Here is a 19681-nt window from a genome sequence, read left to right on the forward strand (position 1 = left end):
CATCATCATCATCAAAATATAAAGCAGACAGTGTAAACCCAGCAGTGTTTGTGAGTATGAACTGCATTAACAATGCTTTTCCGTGACCATGAATTTCAAACTAAACTTATTTGAGTTCAGTGCAACTGTCTTGATGAACAAATAATGCTACTTTTCAGCTTAGTTCTGCATTAATTTCTCTCAATTATTGCAGAGCTGCTGTGCCCGGTGTGTATCATGTCCTCATCTGCTGTTCATTCTCTACATTTACCTGAGTCAGCTATTATATGAAGAATTCTATAAGTTGGTGATTGAAATGGTCCTTGCATGCACTCGTGAAATGTCTGGAAGTTGGTTAAATCAGTGAATAAATCATTTCATTTGGTGTAAGGATAGATCCATGGAGTTCACAGGAGAAAATGCAATCAGTTCTTAAATTTGAGAAGGCAGATGATTACCTAGCCCATATGTTGACAACTATGAAACTATGTCTTTGCAAAAATGATATTCTGGCATTTCCAAGATGGAATTTGCTCAAGATTTGGTATGTGGGGCGAGTACACAAAAATCTGGCATATAGAAGTTGTGCTGAATAATGTACGCTGGATTTGTAACAATAGTGCAAAGGACGAAAAGTGGAGATGCTTTCTGAAGGCTGTTTCAGTTTGAATATTTTGCAGACCAAGGAGAAACTCCACCAGGTACACGGTGGTAAGTAAACCTGCTTTGGTGCAATGTAGAACCCAGTATTGCTGATGGCTGTATCAGTCATTTCACAAGGAGACCAACGTGTCCCTGTTTCGCCTGCAGGCATCTTAGCGGGCCAAGGTTCCCCTAAGTGCTGATGCTGTCGCAGACGCAAAGACGGCTTTTGCCATCAGGAATATGGTCTTGAGTTATATGAAAATTGTACATACTTCCCTTTGAGTCCATTCATGTTGAATGACACTGCTTTCTCCACCAAGGGCTTTCATCTAATATAGCTGACCATGGAAATCTCTGTACTTTGGAAATCATATCAAATGATAAAAGATCATTGAAATGTGTAGGAACACTTGAACACTGCATGCTCGAATACCTGTCAGTCTTTGAGGGCTCTATGTCGTTGGTGCAGGATTTTGCACAGTGTTCAGTGAGTAATTCAGGAGTTAATCAGGCAGATTTGGTCTGATTATTGGGAGTTGGATGATGGCAATGTCGTGAATGGTTGGGCCAAAATGGTTTCTCCAAATGAAGATAGTCACATCAACAACATGAGTGAGATTGTTAAAGATTTTCCTGAATATCATTCGTGGTCTAGTGACGACTTTGCAACATTCACCTGCTCTGCTTCCATAGGCCTCTAAACACCTGTGTGGATACCACATGCTCCGTTATCAGGACAACACATCCTTCCTTTTTACTTTCTCCACCCACATCTCAAACCCAATGCCGAGTGAAAAACCTAGTGCATGTTCCCTCAGACATGTTAACCATTGATGAAAGTGTCAGGGGACATGTTTGTTTTACAAGTGATTGCACTAATTTGTGAAGAGACAATGTAAGGCCACTGACAGAACTGGGGATTCTCAAACAGTCAGTTTTGCCCCTTGAAACATGAGGACCAGCTGATGCATGCAGCCAAGGAATAACATGCATGCCATTGAGGGCACACTGATTTCAAATGCTGTGCCAAGTGGTAAGGATATACAGTACACCACATTTGCAAAGGCAAAGTTTAAACATGTATTGTCATCTCAATACCAATTTCTCAGGTCTTGAAGAAATTCCACTGTCAGAGTTTTGCATTACGTGAGGTCTTTCACCCAGGTGATTACTTTTGAAGTTACGTTTTAAACGCATTTTTAAATTGTCACAACTCACCTTTCTCTTTCGAGTCATCCTCTGCACTTGGTTGTCCATTCCCAACAGAGGCTTCGGGTTGTTCAGAGACATTCTTTGATTCTGCATCATCATCATCAAAATATAAAGCAGACAGTGTAAACCCAGCAGTGTTTGTGAGTATGAACTGCATTAACAATGCTTTTCCGTGACCATGAATTTCAAACTAAACTTATTTGAGTTCAGTGCAGCTGTCTTGATGAACAAATAATGCTACTTTTCAGATTAGTTCTGCATTAATTTCTCTCAATTATTGCAGAGCTGCTGTGCACGGTGTGTATCATGTCCTCATCTGCTCTTTATTCCCTCCAATTACCTGAGTCAGCTATTGTATGATGGATTCTATAAGTTGGTGATTGCAATCGTCCTGGCATGCACTTGTGAAATGTCTGGAAGTGGTTAAATCAGTGAATAAATCATTTCATTTGGCGTAAGGATAGATCCGTGGAGTTCACAGGAGAAAATGCAATCAGTTCTTGAATTTGAGAAGGCAGATGATTACCTCACCCACGTGTTGACAACTATGAAACTATGTCTTTGCAAAAATGATATTCTGGCATTTCCAAGATGGAATTTGCTCAAGATTTGGCATGTGGGGCGAGTACACAAAAATCTGGCATATAGAAGTTGTGCTGAATAATGTACGCTGGATTTGCAACAATAGTGCAAAGGACGAAAAGTGGAGATGCTTTCTGAAGGCTGTTTCAGTTTGAATATTTTGCAGAACAAGGAGGAACACCTCCAGGTACAACGTGGTAAGTAAACCTGCTTTGGTGCAATGTAGAACCCAGTATTGCTGATGGATGTAGCTGTCATTTCACAAGGAGACCAACCTGTCCCTATTTCGCTTCCAGGCAGCTTAGCGGGCTAAGGTTCCCCTGAGTGCTGATGCTGTCGCAGACACAAAGATGGGTTTTGCCATCAGGAACATGGTCATGGGTTACTTTAAAATTTGTACATATTTCCCTTTGAGTCCACGCATATTGAATGTTACTGATTTCTAGACCAAGGGCTTTCAGCTAATATACCTGACCATAGTTCTGGGAAATCTCTGTACTTTGGAAATCATATCAAATGATAAAAGATCATTGAAATGTGTAGGAACACTTGAATACTGCATGCTCGAATACCTGTCAGTATTTGAGGGCTTTATGTTGTTTGTGCAGGATTTCGCACAGTGTTCAGTGAGTGATTCAGGAGTTAATCAGGCAGATTTGGACTGATTATTGGGAGTTGGATGATGGCAATGTCGTGAATGGTTGGGACAAAATGGTTTCACCAAATGAAGATAGTCACATCAACGACATGAGTGAGATTGTTAAAGATTTTCCTGAATATCATTCGTGGTCTAGTGACGACTTTGCAGCATTCACCTGCTCCGCTTCCATAGGCCTCGAAACACCTGTGTGGATACCACATGCTCCGTTATCAGGACAACACATCCCTCCTTTTTACTTTCCCCACCCGCATCTCAAACCCAATGCCTAGTGAAAAACCTCGTGCATGTTACCTCAGACATGTTAACCATTGATGAAAGTGTCAGGGGAATGTTTGTTTTACAAGTGATTGCACTAATTTGTGAAGAGACAATGTAAGGCCAATAACGGAACTGGAGATTCTCAAAAAGTAAGTTTTGCCCCTTGAAACATAAGGACCAGCTGATGCATGCAGCCAAGGAATATCATGCATGCTGTTGAGGGCACATTGAATTCAAATGTTGTGGCAGGTGGGAAGGATGTATAGTACACCACAAAGGCAAAGTTTAAACATGTATTGTCATCTCAATACCAATTTCTCAGGTCTTGAAGAAATTCCACTGTCAGAGTTTTGCATTAGGTCAGGTCTTTCAGCCAGATGATTACTTTTGAATTTACGTTTTAATCGCATTTTTAAATTGTCGCAACTCACCTTTCTCTTTCGAGTCATCCTCTGCACTTTGTTGTCCATTCCCAACAGAGGCTTCAGGTTGTTCAGAGACATTCTGTGATCCTGCATCATCATCATCAAAATATAAAGCAGACAGTGTGAACCCAGCAGTGTTTGTGAGTATGAACTGCATTAACAATGCTTTTCCGTGACCATGAATTTCAAACTAAACTTATTTAAGTTCAGTGCAACTGTCTTGATGAACAAATAATGCTACTTTTCAGATTAGTTCTGCATTAATTTCTCTCAATTATTGCAGAGCTGCTTTGCACGGTGTGTACCACATCCTCGTCTGCTGTTCATTCCCTCCATTTACCTGAGTCAACTTTTGTATGAAGAATTCTATAAGTTGGTGATTGAAGTGGTCCTGGCATGCACTTGTGAAATGTCTGGAAGTGGTTAAATCAGTGAATAAATCATTTCATTTGGTGTAAGGATAGATCCGTGGAGTCCACAAGTGAAAATGCAATCAGTTCTTGAATTTGAGAAGGCAGATGTTTCCTTAGATTAGATGACTTACTGTGTGGAAACAGGCCCTTCAGCCCAACTAGTCCACACCGACCCTTCGAAGCGCAACCCACCCAGACCCATTCTCCTACATTTACCCCTTCATCTTACATGGTCATGGGTTATGTTAAAATTTGTACATATTTCCCTTTGAGTCCATGCATATTGAATGTTACTGATTTCTAAGCCAAGGGCTTTAATCTAATATAGCTGACCATAGTTCTGGGAAATCTCTGTACTTTGGAAATCATATCAAATGATAAAAGATCATTGAAATGTGTAGGAACACTTGAATACTGCATGCTCGAATACCTGTCAGTGTTTGACAGCTTTATGTTGTTTGTGCAGGATTTCGCACAGTGTTCAGTGAGTGATTCAGGAGTTAATCAGGCAGATTTGGACTGATTATTGGGAGTTGGATGATGGCAATGTGTGAATGGTTGGGACAAAATGGTTTCACCAAATGAAGATAGTCACATCAACGACATGAGTGAGATTGTTAAAGATTTTCCTGAATATCATTCGTGGTCTAGTGACGACTTTGCAGCATTCACCTGCTCCGCTTCCATAGGCCTCGAAACACCTGTGTGGATACCACATGCTCCGTTATCAGGACAACACATCCCTCCTTTTTACTTTCCCCACCCGCATCTCAAACCCAATGCCTAGTGAAAAACCTCGTGCATGTTACCTCAGACATGTTAACCATTGATGAAAGTGTCAGGGGACATGTTTGTTTTACAAGTGATTGCACTAATTTGTGAAGAGACAATGTAAGGCCAATAACGGAACTGGAGATTCTCAAAAAGTAAGTTTTGCCCCTTGAAACATAAGGACCAGCTGATGCATGCAGCCAAGGAATATCATGCATGCTGTTGAGGGCACATTGAATTCAAATGTTGTGGCAGGTGGGAAGGATGTATAGTACACCACAAAGGCAAAGTTTAAACATGTATTGTCATCTCAATACCAATTTCTCAGGTCTTGAAGAAATTCCACTGTCAGAGTTTTGCATTAGGTCAGGTCTTTCAGCCAGATGATTACTTTTGAATTTACGTTTTAATCGCATTTTTAAATTGTCGCAACTCACCTTTCTCTTTCGAGTCATCCTCTGCACTTTGTTGTCCATTCCCAACAGAGGCTTCAGGTTGTTCAGAGACATTCTGTGATCCTGCATCATCATCAAAATATAAAGCAGACAGTGTGAACCCAGCAGTGTTTGTGAGTATGAACTGCATTAACAATGCTTTTCCGTGACCATGAATTTCAAACTAAACTTATTTGAGTTCAGTGCAACTGTCTTGATGAACAAATAATGCTACTTTTCAGATTAGTTCTGCATTAATTTCTCTCAATTATTGCAGAGCTGCTTTGCACGGTGTGTATCACATCCTCGTCTGCTGTTCATTCCCTCCATTTACCTGAGTCAACTTTTGTATGAAGAATTCTATAAGTTGGTGATTGAAGTGGTCCTGGCATGCACTTGTGAAATGTCTGGAAGTGGTTAAATCAGTGAATAAATCATTTCATTTGGTGTAAGGATAGATCCGTGGAGTCCACAAGTGAAAATGCAATCAGTTCTTGAATTTGAGAAGGCAGATGTTTCCTTAGATTAGATGACTTACTGTGTGGAAACAGGCCCTTCAGCCCAACTAGTCCACACCGACCCTTCGAAGCGCAACCCACCCAGACCCATTCTCCTACATTTACCCCTTCATCTTACATGGTCATGGGTTATGTTAAAATTTGTACATATTTCCCTTTGAGTCCATGCATATTGAATGTTACTGATTTCTAAGCCAAGGGCTTTAATCTAATATAGCTGACCATAGTTCTGGGAAATCTCTGTACTTTGGAAATCATATCAAATGATAAAAGATCATTGAAATGTGTAGGAACACTTGAATACTGCATGCTCGAATACCTGTCAGTGTTTGACAGCTTTATGTTGTTTGTGCAGGATTTCGCACAGTGTTCAGTGAGTGATTCAGGAGTTAATCAGGCAGATTTGGACTGATTATTGGGAGTTGGATGATGGCAATGTGTGAATGGTTGGGACAAAATGGTTTCACCAAATGAAGATAGTCACATCAACGACATGAGTGAGATTGTTAAAGATTTTCCTGAATATCATTCGTGGTCTAGTGACGACTTTGCAGCATTCACCTGCTCCGCTTCCATAGGCCTCGAAACACCTGTGTGGATACCACATGCTCCGTTATCAGGACAACACATCCCTCCTTTTTACTTTCCCCACCCGCATCTCAAACCCAATGCCTAGTGAAAAACCTAGTGCATGTTACCTCAGACATGTTAACCATTGATGAAAGTGTCAGGGGACATGTTTGTTTTACAAGTGATTGCACTAATTTGTGAAGAGACAATGTAAGGCCACTAACGGAACTGGAGATTCTCAAAAAGTAAGTTTTGCCCCTTGAAACATAAGGACCAGCTGATGCATGCAGCCAAGGAATATCATGCATGCTGTTGAGGGCACATTGAATTCAAATGTTGTGGCAGGTGGGAAGGATGTATAGTACACCACAAAGGCAAAGTTTAAACATGTATTGTCATCTCAATACCAATTTCTCAGGTCTTGAAGAAATTCCACTGTCAGAGTTTTGCATTAGGTCAGGTCTTTCAGCCAGATGATTACTTTTGAATTTACGTTTTAATCGCATTTTTAAATTGTCGCAACTCACCTTTCTCTTTCGAGTCATCCTCTGCACTTTGTTGTCCATTCCCAACAGAGGCTTCAGGTTGTTCAGAGACATTCTGTGATCCTGCATCATCATCATCAAAATATAAAGCAGACAGTGTGAACCCAGCAGTGTTTGTGAGTATGAACTGCATTAACAATGCTTTTCCGTGACCATGAATTTCAAACTAAACTTATTTAAGTTCAGTGCAACTGTCTTGATGAACAAATAATGCTACTTTTCAGATTAGTTCTGCATTAATTTCTCTCAATTATTGCAGAGCTGCTTTGCACGGTGTGTACCACATCCTCGTCTGCTGTTCATTCCCTCCATTTACCTGAGTCAACTTTTGTATGAAGAATTCTATAAGTTGGTGATTGAAGTGGTCCTGGCATGCACTTGTGAAATGTCTGGAAGTGGTTAAATCAGTGAATAAATCATTTCATTTGGTGTAAGGATAGATCCGTGGAGTCCACAAGTGAAAATGCAATCAGTTCTTGAATTTGAGAAGGCAGATGTTTCCTTAGATTAGATGACTTACTGTGTGGAAACAGGCCCTTCAGCCCAACTAGTCCACACCGACCCTTCGAAGCGCAACCCACCCAGACCCATTCTCCTACATTTACCCCTTCATCTTACATGGTCATGGGTTATGTTAAAATTTGTACATATTTCCCTTTGAGTCCATGCATATTGAATGTTACTGATTTCTAAGCCAAGGGCTTTAATCTAATATAGCTGACCATAGTTCTGGGAAATCTCTGTACTTTGGAAATCATATCAAATGATAAAAGATCATTGAAATGTGTAGGAACACTTGAATACTGCATGCTCGAATACCTGTCAGTGTTTGACAGCTTTATGTTGTTTGTGCAGGATTTCGCACAGTGTTCAGTGAGTGATTCAGGAGTTAATCAGGCAGATTTGGACTGATTATTGGGAGTTGGATGATGGCAATGTGTGAATGGTTGGGACAAAATGGTTTCACCAAATGAAGATAGTCACATCAACGACATGAGTGAGATTGTTAAAGATTTTCCTGAATATCATTCGTGGTCTAGTGACGACTTTGCAGCATTCACCTGCTCCGCTTCCATAGGCCTCGAAACACCTGTGTGGATACCACATGCTCCGTTATCAGGACAACACATCCCTCCTTTTTACTTTCCCCACCCGCATCTCAAACCCAATGCCTAGTGAAAAACCTAGTGCATGTTACCTCAGACATGTTAACCATTGATGAAAGTGTCAGGGGACATGTTTGTTTTACAAGTGATTGCACTAATTTGTGAAGAGACAATGTAAGGCCACTAACGGAACTGGAGATTCTCAAAAAGTAAGTTTTGCCCCTTGAAACATAAGGACCAGCTGATGCATGCAGCCAAGGAATATCATGCATGCTGTTGAGGGCACATTGAATTCAAATGTTGTGGCAGGTGGGAAGGATGTATAGTACACCACAAAGGCAAAGTTTAAACATGTATTGTCATCTCAATACCAATTTCTCAGGTCTTGAAGAAATTCCACTGTCAGAGTTTTGCATTAGGTCAGGTCTTTCAGCCAGATGATTACTTTTGAATTTACGTTTTAATCGCATTTTTAAATTGTCGCAACTCACCTTTCTCTTTCGAGTCATCCTCTGCACTTTGTTGTCCATTCCCAACAGAGGCTTCAGGTTGTTCAGAGACATTCTGTGATCCTGCATCATCATCATCAAAATATAAAGCAGACAGTGTGAACCCAGCAGTGTTTGTGAGTATGAACTGCATTAACAATGCTTTTCCGTGACCATGAATTTCAAACTAAACTTATTTGAGTTCAGTGCAACTGTCTTGATGAACAAATAATGCTACTTTTCAGATTAGTTCTGCATTAATTTCTCTCAATTATTGCAGAGCTGCTTTGCACGGTGTGTATCACATCCTCGTCTGCTGTTCATTCCCTCCATTTACCTGAGTCAACTATTGTATGAAGAATTCTATAAGTTGGTGATTGAAGTGGTCCTGGCATGCACTTGTGAAATGTCTGGAAGTGGTTAAATCAGTGAATAAATCATTTCATTTGGTGTAAGGATAGATCCGTGGAGTCCACAAGTGAAAATGCAATCAGTTCTTGAATTTGAGAAGGCAGATGCTTCCTTAGATTAGATGACTTACTGTGTGGAAACAGGCCCTTCAGCCCAACTAGTCCACACCGACCCTTCGAAGCGCAACCCACCCAGACCCATTCTCCTACATTTACCCCTTCATCTTACATGGTCATGGGTTATGTTAAAATTTGTACATATTTCCCTTTGAGTCCATGCATATTGAATGTTACTGATTTCTAAGCCAAGGGCTTTAATCTAATATAGCTGACCATAGTTCTGGGAAATCTCTGTACTTTGGAAATCATATCAAATGATAAAAGGTTATTGAAATGTGTACAAACACTTGAACACTGCATGCGCGAATACCTGTCAGTGTTTGACAGCTTTATGTTACTTATGCAGGTATTAGCACAGTGTTCAGTGAGTGACTCAGGAGTTAATCAGGCAGATTTGGACTGAGTATTAGGAGTTAGATGATGGCAATGTTGTGAAAGGTTGGGACAAAATGGTTTCTCCAAATGAAAATATTCACATCAACTACATGAGTGAGATTGTTAAAGATTTTGCTGAATATCATTCGTGGGCTTGGAACGACATTGCCACAATCATCTGCTCTGCTTCCATAAGTCTCTAAACACCTGTGTGGATACCACATGCTCCGTTATCAGGACAACACATCCTTCTTTTTTACTTTTCCCACCCACATCTCAAACCCAATGCCTAGTGAAAAACGTAGTGCATGTTACCTCAGACATGTTAACCACTGATGAAAGTGTCAGGGGACATGTTTGTTTTACAAGTGATTGCACTAATTTGTGAAGAGACAATGTAAGGCCACTAACGGAACTGGAGATTCTCAAAAAGTAATTTTTGCCCCTTGAAACATAAGGACCAGCATATGTATGCAGCCAAGGAATATCATGCATGCTGTTGAGGGCACATTGAATTCAAATGTTGTGTCAGGTGGGAAGGACGTACAGTACACCACATTTGCAAAGGCAAACTTTAAAAATGTATTGTCATCTCAATACCAATTTTTCAGGTCTTGAAGAAATTCCACTGTCAGAGTTTTGCATTACCTGAGGTCTTTCACCCAGGTGATTACTTTTGAATTTACGTTTTAAACGCATTTTTAAATTGTCACAACTCACCTTTCTCTTTCGAGTCATCCTCTGCACTTGGTTGTCCATTCCCAACAGAGGCTTCGGGTTGTTCAGAGACATTCTGTGATCCTGCATCATCATCATCAAAATATAAAGCAGACAGTGTAAACCCAGCAGTGTTTGTGAGTATGAACTGCATTAACAATGCTTTTCCGTGACCATGAATTTCAAACTAAACTTATTTGAATTCAGTGCAACATTCTTGATGAACAAATAATGCTACTTTTCAGCTTAGTTCTGCATTAATTTCTCTCAATTATTGCAGAGCTGCTGTGCCCGGTGTGTATCATGTCCTCATCTGCTGTTCATTCTCTACATTTACCTGAGTCAGCTATTATATGAAGAATTCTATAAGTTGGTGATTGAAATGGTCCTTGCATGCACTCGTGAAATGTCTGGAAGTCGGTTAAATCAGTGAATAAATCATTTCATTTGGTGTAAGGATAGATCCGTGGAGTTCACAGGAGAAAATGCAATCAGTTCTTAAATTTGAGAAGGCAGATGATTACCTAGCCCATATGTTGACAACTATGAAACTATGTCTTTGCAAAAATGATATTCTGGCATTTCCAAGATGGAATTTGCTCAAGATTTGGCATGTGGGGCGAGTACACAAAAATCTGGCATATAGAAGTTGTGCTGAATAATGTACGCTGGATTTGTAACAATAGTGCAAAGGACGAAAAGTGGAGATGCTTTCTGAAGGCTGTTTCAGTTTGAATATTTTGCAGAACAAGGAGGAACACCTCCAGGTACAACGTGGTAAGTAAACCTGCTTTGGTGCAATGTAGAACCCAGTATTGCTGATGCCTGTATCTGTCATTTCACAAGGAGACCAACGTGTCCCGGTTTCGCCTGCAGGCATCTTAGCGGGCCAAGGTTCTCCTGAGTGCTGATGCTGTCGCAGACACAAAGATGGGTTTTGCCATCAGGAATATGGTCATGGGTTACGTTAAAATTTGTACATATTTTCCTTTGAGTCCACGCATATTGAATGTTACTGATTTCTAGACCAAGGGCTTTCATCTAATATAGCTGACCATGGAAATCTCTGTACTTTGGAAATCATATCAAATGATAAAAGATCATTAAAATGTGTAGGAACACTTGAACACTGCATGCTCGAATACCTGTCAGTATTTGAGGGCTTTATGTTGTTTGTGCAGGATTTCGCACAGTGCTCAGTGAGTGATTCAGGAGTTAATCAGGCAGATTTGGACAGATTATTGGGAGTTGGATGATGGCAATGTCGTGAATGGTTGGGACAAAATGGTTTCTCCAAATGAAAATATTAACATCAACAACATGAGTGAGATTGTTAAAGATTTTCCTGAATATCATTCGTGGTCTAATGACGACATTGCAACATTCACCTGCTCTGCTTCCATAAGTCTCTAAACACCTCCGTGGATACCACATGCTCCGTTATCAGGACAACACATCCCTCCTTTTTACTTTCCCCACCCGCATCTCAAACCCAATGCCGAGTGAAAAACCTAGTGCATGTTACCTCAGACATGTTTACCATTGATGAAAGTGTCAGGGGACATGTTTGTTTTACAAGTGATTGCATTAATTTGTGAAGAGACAATGTAAGGCCACCAACGGAACTGGAGATTCTCAAAAAGTAAGTTTTGCCCCTTTAAACATAAGGACCAGCTGATGCATGCAGCCAAGGAATATCACGCATGACGTTGAGAGCACACTGAATTCAAATGTTGTGGAAGGTGGGAAGGATGTACAGTACACCACAAAGGCAAACTTTAAACATGTATTGTCATCTCAATACCAATTTCTCAGGTCTTGAAGAAATTCCACTGTCAGAGTTTAGCATTAGGTCAGGTCTTTCAGCCAGATGATTACTTTTGAATTTACGTTTTAAACGCATTTTTAAATTTTCACAACTCACCTTTCTCTTTCGAGTCATCCTCTGCACTTGGTTGTCCATTCCCAACAGAGGCTTCGGGTTGTTCAGAGACATTTTGTGATCCTGCATCATCATCATCAAAATATAAAGCAGACAGTGTAAACCCAGCAGTGTTTGTGAGTATGAACTGCATTAACAATGCTTTTCCGTGACCATGAATTTCAAACAAACCTTATTTGAGTTCAGTGCAACTGTCTTGATGAACAAATAATGCTACTTTTCAGATTAGTTCTGCATTAATTTCTCTCAATGATTGCAGAGCTGCTGTGCCCGGTGTGTATCATGTCCTCATCTGCAGTTCATTCCCTCCAATTACCTGAGTCAGCTATTATATGAAGAATTCTATAAATTGATGATTGAAATGGCCCTTGCATGCACTCGTGAAATGTCTGGAAGTGGTTAAATCAGTGAATAAATCATTTCATTTGGTGTAAGGATAGATCCATGGAGTTCACAGGGGAAAATGCAATCATTTCTTGAATTTGAGAAGGCAGGTGATTACCTCCTCCACATGATTCCTGAAGAAGGGCCTGTGCCCGAAACGTCGAATCTCCTGTTCCCTGGATGCTGCCTGACCTGCTGTGCTGTTCCAGCAATAAAGTTTCAACTTTGATCTCCAGCATCTGCAGACCTCACTTTCTCCTCGAAGATTTCAACCTACTGCGAATCCTCTTACAAGGATGCCTTCCTTGAAGAAGCTCTCTGCCTCTCTCTACAAAGATTTCAGTGAGTCCCTCTCTCACTGCACACCCCAGGTCATCTCCTCTGCACAGAAGCTCTTCAGCCACATTCTGAAGCAGACTCGTTACCACAGCCATATCTCCTTCCTCAGCACCTGCCTACGGAACCGACTGATCCCCCATGGACTCCAGAAGATTCCTGAAGAAGGGCCTGTGCCCGAAACGTCGAATCTCCTGTTCCCTGGATGCTGCCTGACCTGCTGTGCTGTTCCAGCAATAAAGTTTCAACTACTCTACATGTTGACAACTATGAAACTATGTCTTTGCAAAAAGGATATTCTGGCATTTCCAAGATGGAATTTGCTCAAGATCTGGCATGTGGGGCGAGTACACAAAAATCTGAAACATAAAGACCAGCTGATGCATGCAGCCAAGGAATATCATGCATGACATTGAGAGCACACTGAATTCAAGTGTTGTGACAGGTGGGAAGGATGTATAGTACACCACAAAGGCAAAGTTTAAACATGTATTGTCATCTCAATATCAATTTCTCAGGTTCTGAAGAAATTCCACTGTCAGAGTTTTGCATTAGGTCAGGTTCTTTCAGCCAGATGATTACTTTTGAATTTATGTTTTAATCACGTTCTTAAATTGTCGCAACTCACCTTTCTCTGCACTTGGTTGTCCATTCCCAACAGAGGCTTTCGATTGTTCAGAGACTTTCAGTGATCCTGCATCATCATCATCAAAATATAAAGCAGACAGTGTAAACCCAGCCGTGTTTGCGAGTATGAACTGCATTAACCATGCTTTTCCATGATCATGAATTTCGCACAAAATTTATTTGAGTTCAGTGCAGCTGTCTTGATGAACAAATAATGCTACTTTTCAGATTAGTTCTCAATTATTGCAGAGCTGCTGTGCACTGTGTGTATCACGTACCCGTCTGCTCTTCATTCCCTTCATTTACCTGAGTCAACTATTGTATGATGGATTCCAAAAGTTGGTGATTGAAATGGTCCTGGCATGCACTGGTGAAATGTTTGGAAGTGGTTAAATCAGTGAATAAATCACGTTGTTTGGTGTAAGGATAGATCCGTGGAGTTCACAGGAGAAAATGCAATCAGTTCTTGAATTGGAGAAGGCAGGTGCTTACTTAGATTAGATGACTTACAGTGTGGAAACAGGCCCTTAGCCCAACAAGTCCACACTGACCCTCCGAAGCACAACCCACCCAGACTCATTCTCCTACATTTACCCTTTCATCTAATACTACGGGCAATTTAGCATGACCAATTAATCCAACCTGCACATTTTTGGACTGTGGGAGGAAACCGCAGCACCCGGAGGAAACCCACACAGACCCAGGGAGAATGTGCAAACTCCATACAGTCAGTCACCTGAGGTAGGAATTGAACCCGGGTCTCTGGCGCTGTAAGGCAGCACTGCTAACCACTGTGCCACCGTGCACTGTGAAGCTATGTCTTTTCCCAAATGATATTCTGGCATTTCCAAGATGGAATTTGCTCAAGACCTGGCATGTGGGGTGAGTACTCAAAAATCTGGCATATAGAAGTTGTGCTGAATAATGTACACTGGATTTGTAACAATAGTGCAAAGGACGAAAAGTGGTGATGCTTTCTGAAGGCTGTTTCAGTTTGAATATTTTGCAGAACAAGGAGGAACACCTCCAGGTACAACGTGGTAAGTAAACCTGCTTTGGTGCAATGTAGAACCCAGTATTGCTGATGGCTGTATCAGTCATTTCACAAGCAGACCAACCTGTCCCTATTTCGCTTCCAGGCAGCTTAGCGGGCTAAGGTTCCCCTGAGTGCTGATGCTGTCGCAGACACAAAGATGGGTTTTGCCATCAGGAATATGGTCATGGGTTACGTTAAAATTTGTACATATTTCCCTTTGAGTCCACGCATATTGAATGTTACTGATTTCTAGACCAAGGGCTTTCATCTAATATACCTGACCATAGTTCTGGGAAATCTCTGTACTTTGGAAATCATATCAAATGATAAAAGATCATTGAAATGTGTAGGAACACTTGAACACTGCATGCTCGAATACCTGTCAGTATTTGAGGGCTTTATGTTGTTTGTGCAGGATTTCGCACAGTGTTCAGTGAGTGATTTAGGAGTTAATCAGGCAGATTTGGACTGATTATTGGGAGTTGGATGATGGTAATGTCGTGAATGGTTGGGACAAAATGGTTTCTCCAAATGAAAATATTAACATCAACAACATGAGTGAGATTGTTAAAGATTTTCCTGAATAGCATTCGTGGTCTAATGATGACATTGCAACATTCACCTGCTCTGCTTCCATAGGTCTCTAAACACCTGCGTGGATACCACATGCTCCGTTATCAGGACAACACATCCCTCCTTTTTACTTTCCCCACCCGCATCTCAAACCCATTGCTTAGTGAAAAACATAGTGCATGTTACCTCAGACATGTTAACCATTGATGAAAGTGTCAGGGGACATGTTTGTTTTACAAGTGATTGCACTAATTTGTGAAGAGACAATGTAAGGCCACTAATCGAACTAGAGATTCGCAAAAAGTAAGTTTTGCCCCATGAAACATAAGGACCAGCTGATGCATGCAGCCAAGGAATATCATGCATGTCATTGATAACAAGCTGAATTCAAGTGTTGTGACAGGTGGTAAGAATGTACAGTGCACCACATTTGCAAAGGCAAAGTTTAGCATGTATTGTCATCTCAATTCCAATTTCTCAGGTCTTGAAGAAATTCCACTGTCAGAGTTTTGCATTAGGTCAGGTCTTTCAGCCCAATGGTTACTTCTGAATTTACGTTTTATTCGCATTTTTAAATTGTCTCAACTCACCTTTTTCTTTCGAGTCATCCTCTGCACTTGGTTGTCCATTCCCAACAGAGGCTTCGGGTTGTTCAGAGACATTCTGTGATCCTGCATCATCATCATCAAAATATAAAGCAGACAGTGTAAACCCAGCAGGGTTTGTGAGTATGAATTGCATTAACAATGGTTTTCCGTGACCATGAATTTCAAACTAAACTTATTTGAGTTCAGTGCCACTGTCTTGATGCACAAATAATGCTACCTTTCAGATTAGTTCTGCATGAATTTCTCTCAATTATTGCAGAGCTGCTGTGCCCGGTGTGTATCATGTCCTCATCTGCTGTTCATTCTCTCCTTTGCCTGAGTCAGCTATTGCATGAAGAATTCTATAAGTTGGTGATTGAAATGGTCCTTGCATGCACTTGTGAAATGTCTGGAAGTCGGTTAAATGAGTGAATAAATTTTTTCGTTTGGTGTAAGGATAGATCCGTGGAGTTCACAGGAGAAAATGCAATCAGTTCTTGAATTTGTGAAGGCAGGTGATTACCTACTCCACATGTTTACAACTATGAAACTATGTCTTTGCAAAAATGGTATTCTGGCATTTCCAAGATGGAATGTGCTCAAGATCTGGCATGTGGGGCGAGTACACAAAAATCTGGCATATAGAAGTTGTGCTGAATAATGTAAGCTGGAGACCAACGTGTCCCTATTTCGCCTCCAGTCGTCTTAGTGGGCTAAGATTCCCCTGAGTGCTGATGCTGTCGCAGACACAAAGGTGGCTTTTGCCATCAGGAACATGGTCATGGGTTACGTGGAAATTGTTCATATTTCCCTTTGAGTCCATGCATATTGAATGGTACTGATTTCTAGACCAAGGGCTTTCATGTAATATAGCTGACCATAGTTCTGGGAAATCTCTGTACTTTGGAAATCATATCAAATGATAAAAGGTCATTGAAATGTGTAGGAACACATGAACACTGCATGCTCGAATAGCTGTCAGTGTTTGATGGCCATTGGTAGGGTGTCCCGGTTTTGGCAGAGTGTTCATTGAGTGACTAACGAGTTAGTCTGTCAAATGTAGATTTGGGAGCTGAATGTTGGATATTGGATGATGAGGGTATGGGAAATGGTGTGTTTGGGACGAAATGGCCTCTCTACATGAACTCAGTCACATGACTGCGATTGTGAAAGACTTTCCTGAACAGCATTCATTGTCTTGGAACAACATTGTGACATTCACCTGCTCTGCTTCTATTGCCTCTAAAACACCTTTGTGAATACCACGTACTCCTCTCAGAGGACAGACCATTCATCCTTTTTACTTTCTCCATCTAGTTCTCAAACCCAACGCCTAGTAAAAAACTTGTGCATGCTACCTCAGACTTCTTAACCATTCATGAAAGGGTGAGAGCATATGTTTGTTTCACAAGTGATTGCACTAATTTGTGCAATGACAATGTAAGGCCACTAAAGGAGCTGGTGATTCTCTTTAAGTTTGCCCCTTGGAATATAAGGACCTGCTGCTGCCTGAAGACAATGAACAACATGCATGGATTTGAGAGCACATTGAAATCAAGAAATGTGGCAGGTGGGAATAATGTAAAGTACACCTCATTTGGAAAGGCACAGTTTAAACAGGTAGAACATGGAACATTGAACTGAGAACAGTACAGCACAGCATAGGCCCTTTGGCCCATGATGTTGCATCAAGCATTTATCTCAACCTAAGATCAACCGAACAAACACCCTCCTTGCTTTGCTGGCATCCATTTGCTTGGCCAGCAGTCGTTTAAATGTTCCTAATGTCTCTGACTCTATTACCACCACCGGCAGTGCATTCCACACACTCACCACTCTCTGCATAAAGATCCAACAGCTGAAATCAGCCCTATACCTTCCTCCAATCACTTTAAAATTATGACTCCTCGTGACAGCCATTTCTGCCCTTTGGCAATCGCAATACCAATTTATCAGGTCTTGAACAAATTTCATTATCAGAGTTATGCAATAGGTCAGGTCTCACACACAGAAAATCACTTTTTAAATGCTCACATTTTTAAGTTGTAACAATTCACCTTTCTCATTTGCATCATCCTGTGCAACAGTACCTTCAAGGTGTTCAGATTCATTCTGTGATCCTGCATCATCAGCATCAAAACATAAAGCAGATCATGTAAACCCAGCAGTGTTTGTGACTTGGAACTGCATTGGTTATACTTTTGTGTGATCATAAATTTCACACAAACCTTATTTGTTTTCAGTGCAGATGTCCCTATGGACAAATGATGCTACTTTTCAGATTAGTGCTGCATTAATGTTCTCTCAATTATTACAGAGCTGTTGCTCACTGTAAATATTACACCCTAGACTTCCGTTCATGCCTTCCATTTACCTGAGTCAACTATTGCATGAAGAATTTTACAAATTGGTGATTGACTTGTGAATCATCATGAAGTGGTTAAATCATTGAATAAATCATGTAGTTGAATGTAAGGATAGATCACTGGTGTTCTCAGAAGGAAATGCAAACAGTTCTTGAATTTGAGTCGGCAGATTTTTACCTTCGCCAAATAGTATTAACTGTAAACTGCATCTTTTTAAAAATGATGTTCTGGATCTTAGACGATGAAATTTGTATGTGGAGTGACCACACAAAAATCTGACACAAAGGAATTGTGCTGAATAACGCACACAGGATTTGCAACAACAGTGCAAAGGACGAAAAGTGGAGATGCTTTCTGAAGGCTGTTTCAGTTTGAATATTCAGCAGAACAGGCACGAACTCCACCAGGTACAATGTGGTAAGGAAAGCTGCTTTGATACAATGTAGAACCCAGCATTGCTGATGGCTGAAGCTGTCATTTCATAAGGAGACCAATCTGTCCCTATTTCGACTCCAGTGATCTTGATGGGTGGGCTAAAGTTCCCCTGAGTGCTGATGCTGTCGCAGACACATTGATGGTTTTTGCCATCAGGAACCGGGTCATTTGTTATGTGGAAATTTACATATTTCCCTTTATAGAACATAGAACAATACAGTGCAGAACAGATATTGCGCCGACTTGTGAACTATTCTCAGCTTGTCCCCCTACATTACCCCAAAATCATCCATGTGCTTATCTAAGGATTGATTAAATCTCCCTTTTGTGGCTGAGTTGACTACATTAGCAGGTAGGGCCTTTCACGCCCTTACCACTCTCTCTGCAAAGAACTTTCCTCTGACATCTGTCTTAAATCTATGACTCCTCAATTTATAGTTATGCCCTCTTGTACAAGCTAATGTCATCATCCTAGGAAAACGTCTTTCACTGCCTACCCTATCTAATCTCTGATCATCTTGTATGTCTCTATCAAATCCCCCCTGAGCCGCCTTCTTTCCAATGATAACAGACCCAAGTCTCTCAGCCTTTCCTCATAAGACCTTCCCTCCAGACCAGGCAACATACTGGTAAATCTTCTCTGCACCTTTTCCAATGCTTCCACATCCTTCCTATGATGGGGCGACCAGGACTGTACACAATATTCCAGGTGTGGCCGCACCAGCGTTTTGTATAGTTGCAGCATGACATTGCGGCTCTGGAACTCAATCCCTCTACCAATGAAACCTAACACACCGTATGCCTTCTTCACAGCACTATCCACCTGGGTGGCAACTTTCAGTGATCTATGCACATGGACTCCAAGATCCCTCCACACATCCACGCTACCAAGAATCTTTCCATTGACCCAGTACTCTGCCTTCCTGTTATTCTTCCTAAAGTGCATCAACTCACAGTTAGCTGCATTGAACTCCATTTGCCATCTTTCCGCCCAATTCTGCACTTTATCCAAGTCCCCCCGCAACCTGTAACATTCTTCCAAACTGTCCACTACTCCACCGATTTTAGTGTCGTCTGCAAATTTACTAATCCATCCACCTATGCCTGCATCTAAGTCATTTATAAAAATGACAAACAGCAGTGGTCCCAAAACAGATCCTTGTGGC

General features: G+C 41.0%; 1 protein-coding gene across 6 annotated transcripts in view; it reads right to left on the reverse strand.

Annotated features, from left to right (window-relative positions):
* The window catches only part of LOC122557768 (CD276 antigen homolog), a 97351-nt gene that overhangs the window by 43258 nt on the left and 34412 nt on the right, over positions 1 to 19681 (reverse strand). For 3 of the 6 annotated variants that reach the window (XM_087996489.1, XM_087996488.1, XM_087996486.1), the window contains 2 exons: positions 17772 to 17834; positions 15718 to 15798 (listed from right to left, as the gene is read on the reverse strand). In XM_087996489.1, the coding sequence (XP_087852615.1) occupies positions 15718 to 15798; positions 17772 to 17834 (144 nt within the window). The remainder of the gene's footprint in view (positions 1 to 15717; positions 15799 to 17771; positions 17835 to 19681) is intronic. The other 3 variants (XM_087996491.1, XM_087996490.1, XM_087996487.1) reach the window with 1 other exon arrangement.

The sequence above is a fragment of the Chiloscyllium plagiosum genome, unplaced genomic scaffold (genome assembly GCF_037043375.1).
Source record: "Chiloscyllium plagiosum isolate Xiang-an unplaced genomic scaffold, Cpla_swu_hap1 HiC_scaffold_18, whole genome shotgun sequence".
Taxonomy (NCBI): domain Eukaryota; kingdom Metazoa; phylum Chordata; class Chondrichthyes; order Orectolobiformes; family Hemiscylliidae; genus Chiloscyllium; species Chiloscyllium plagiosum.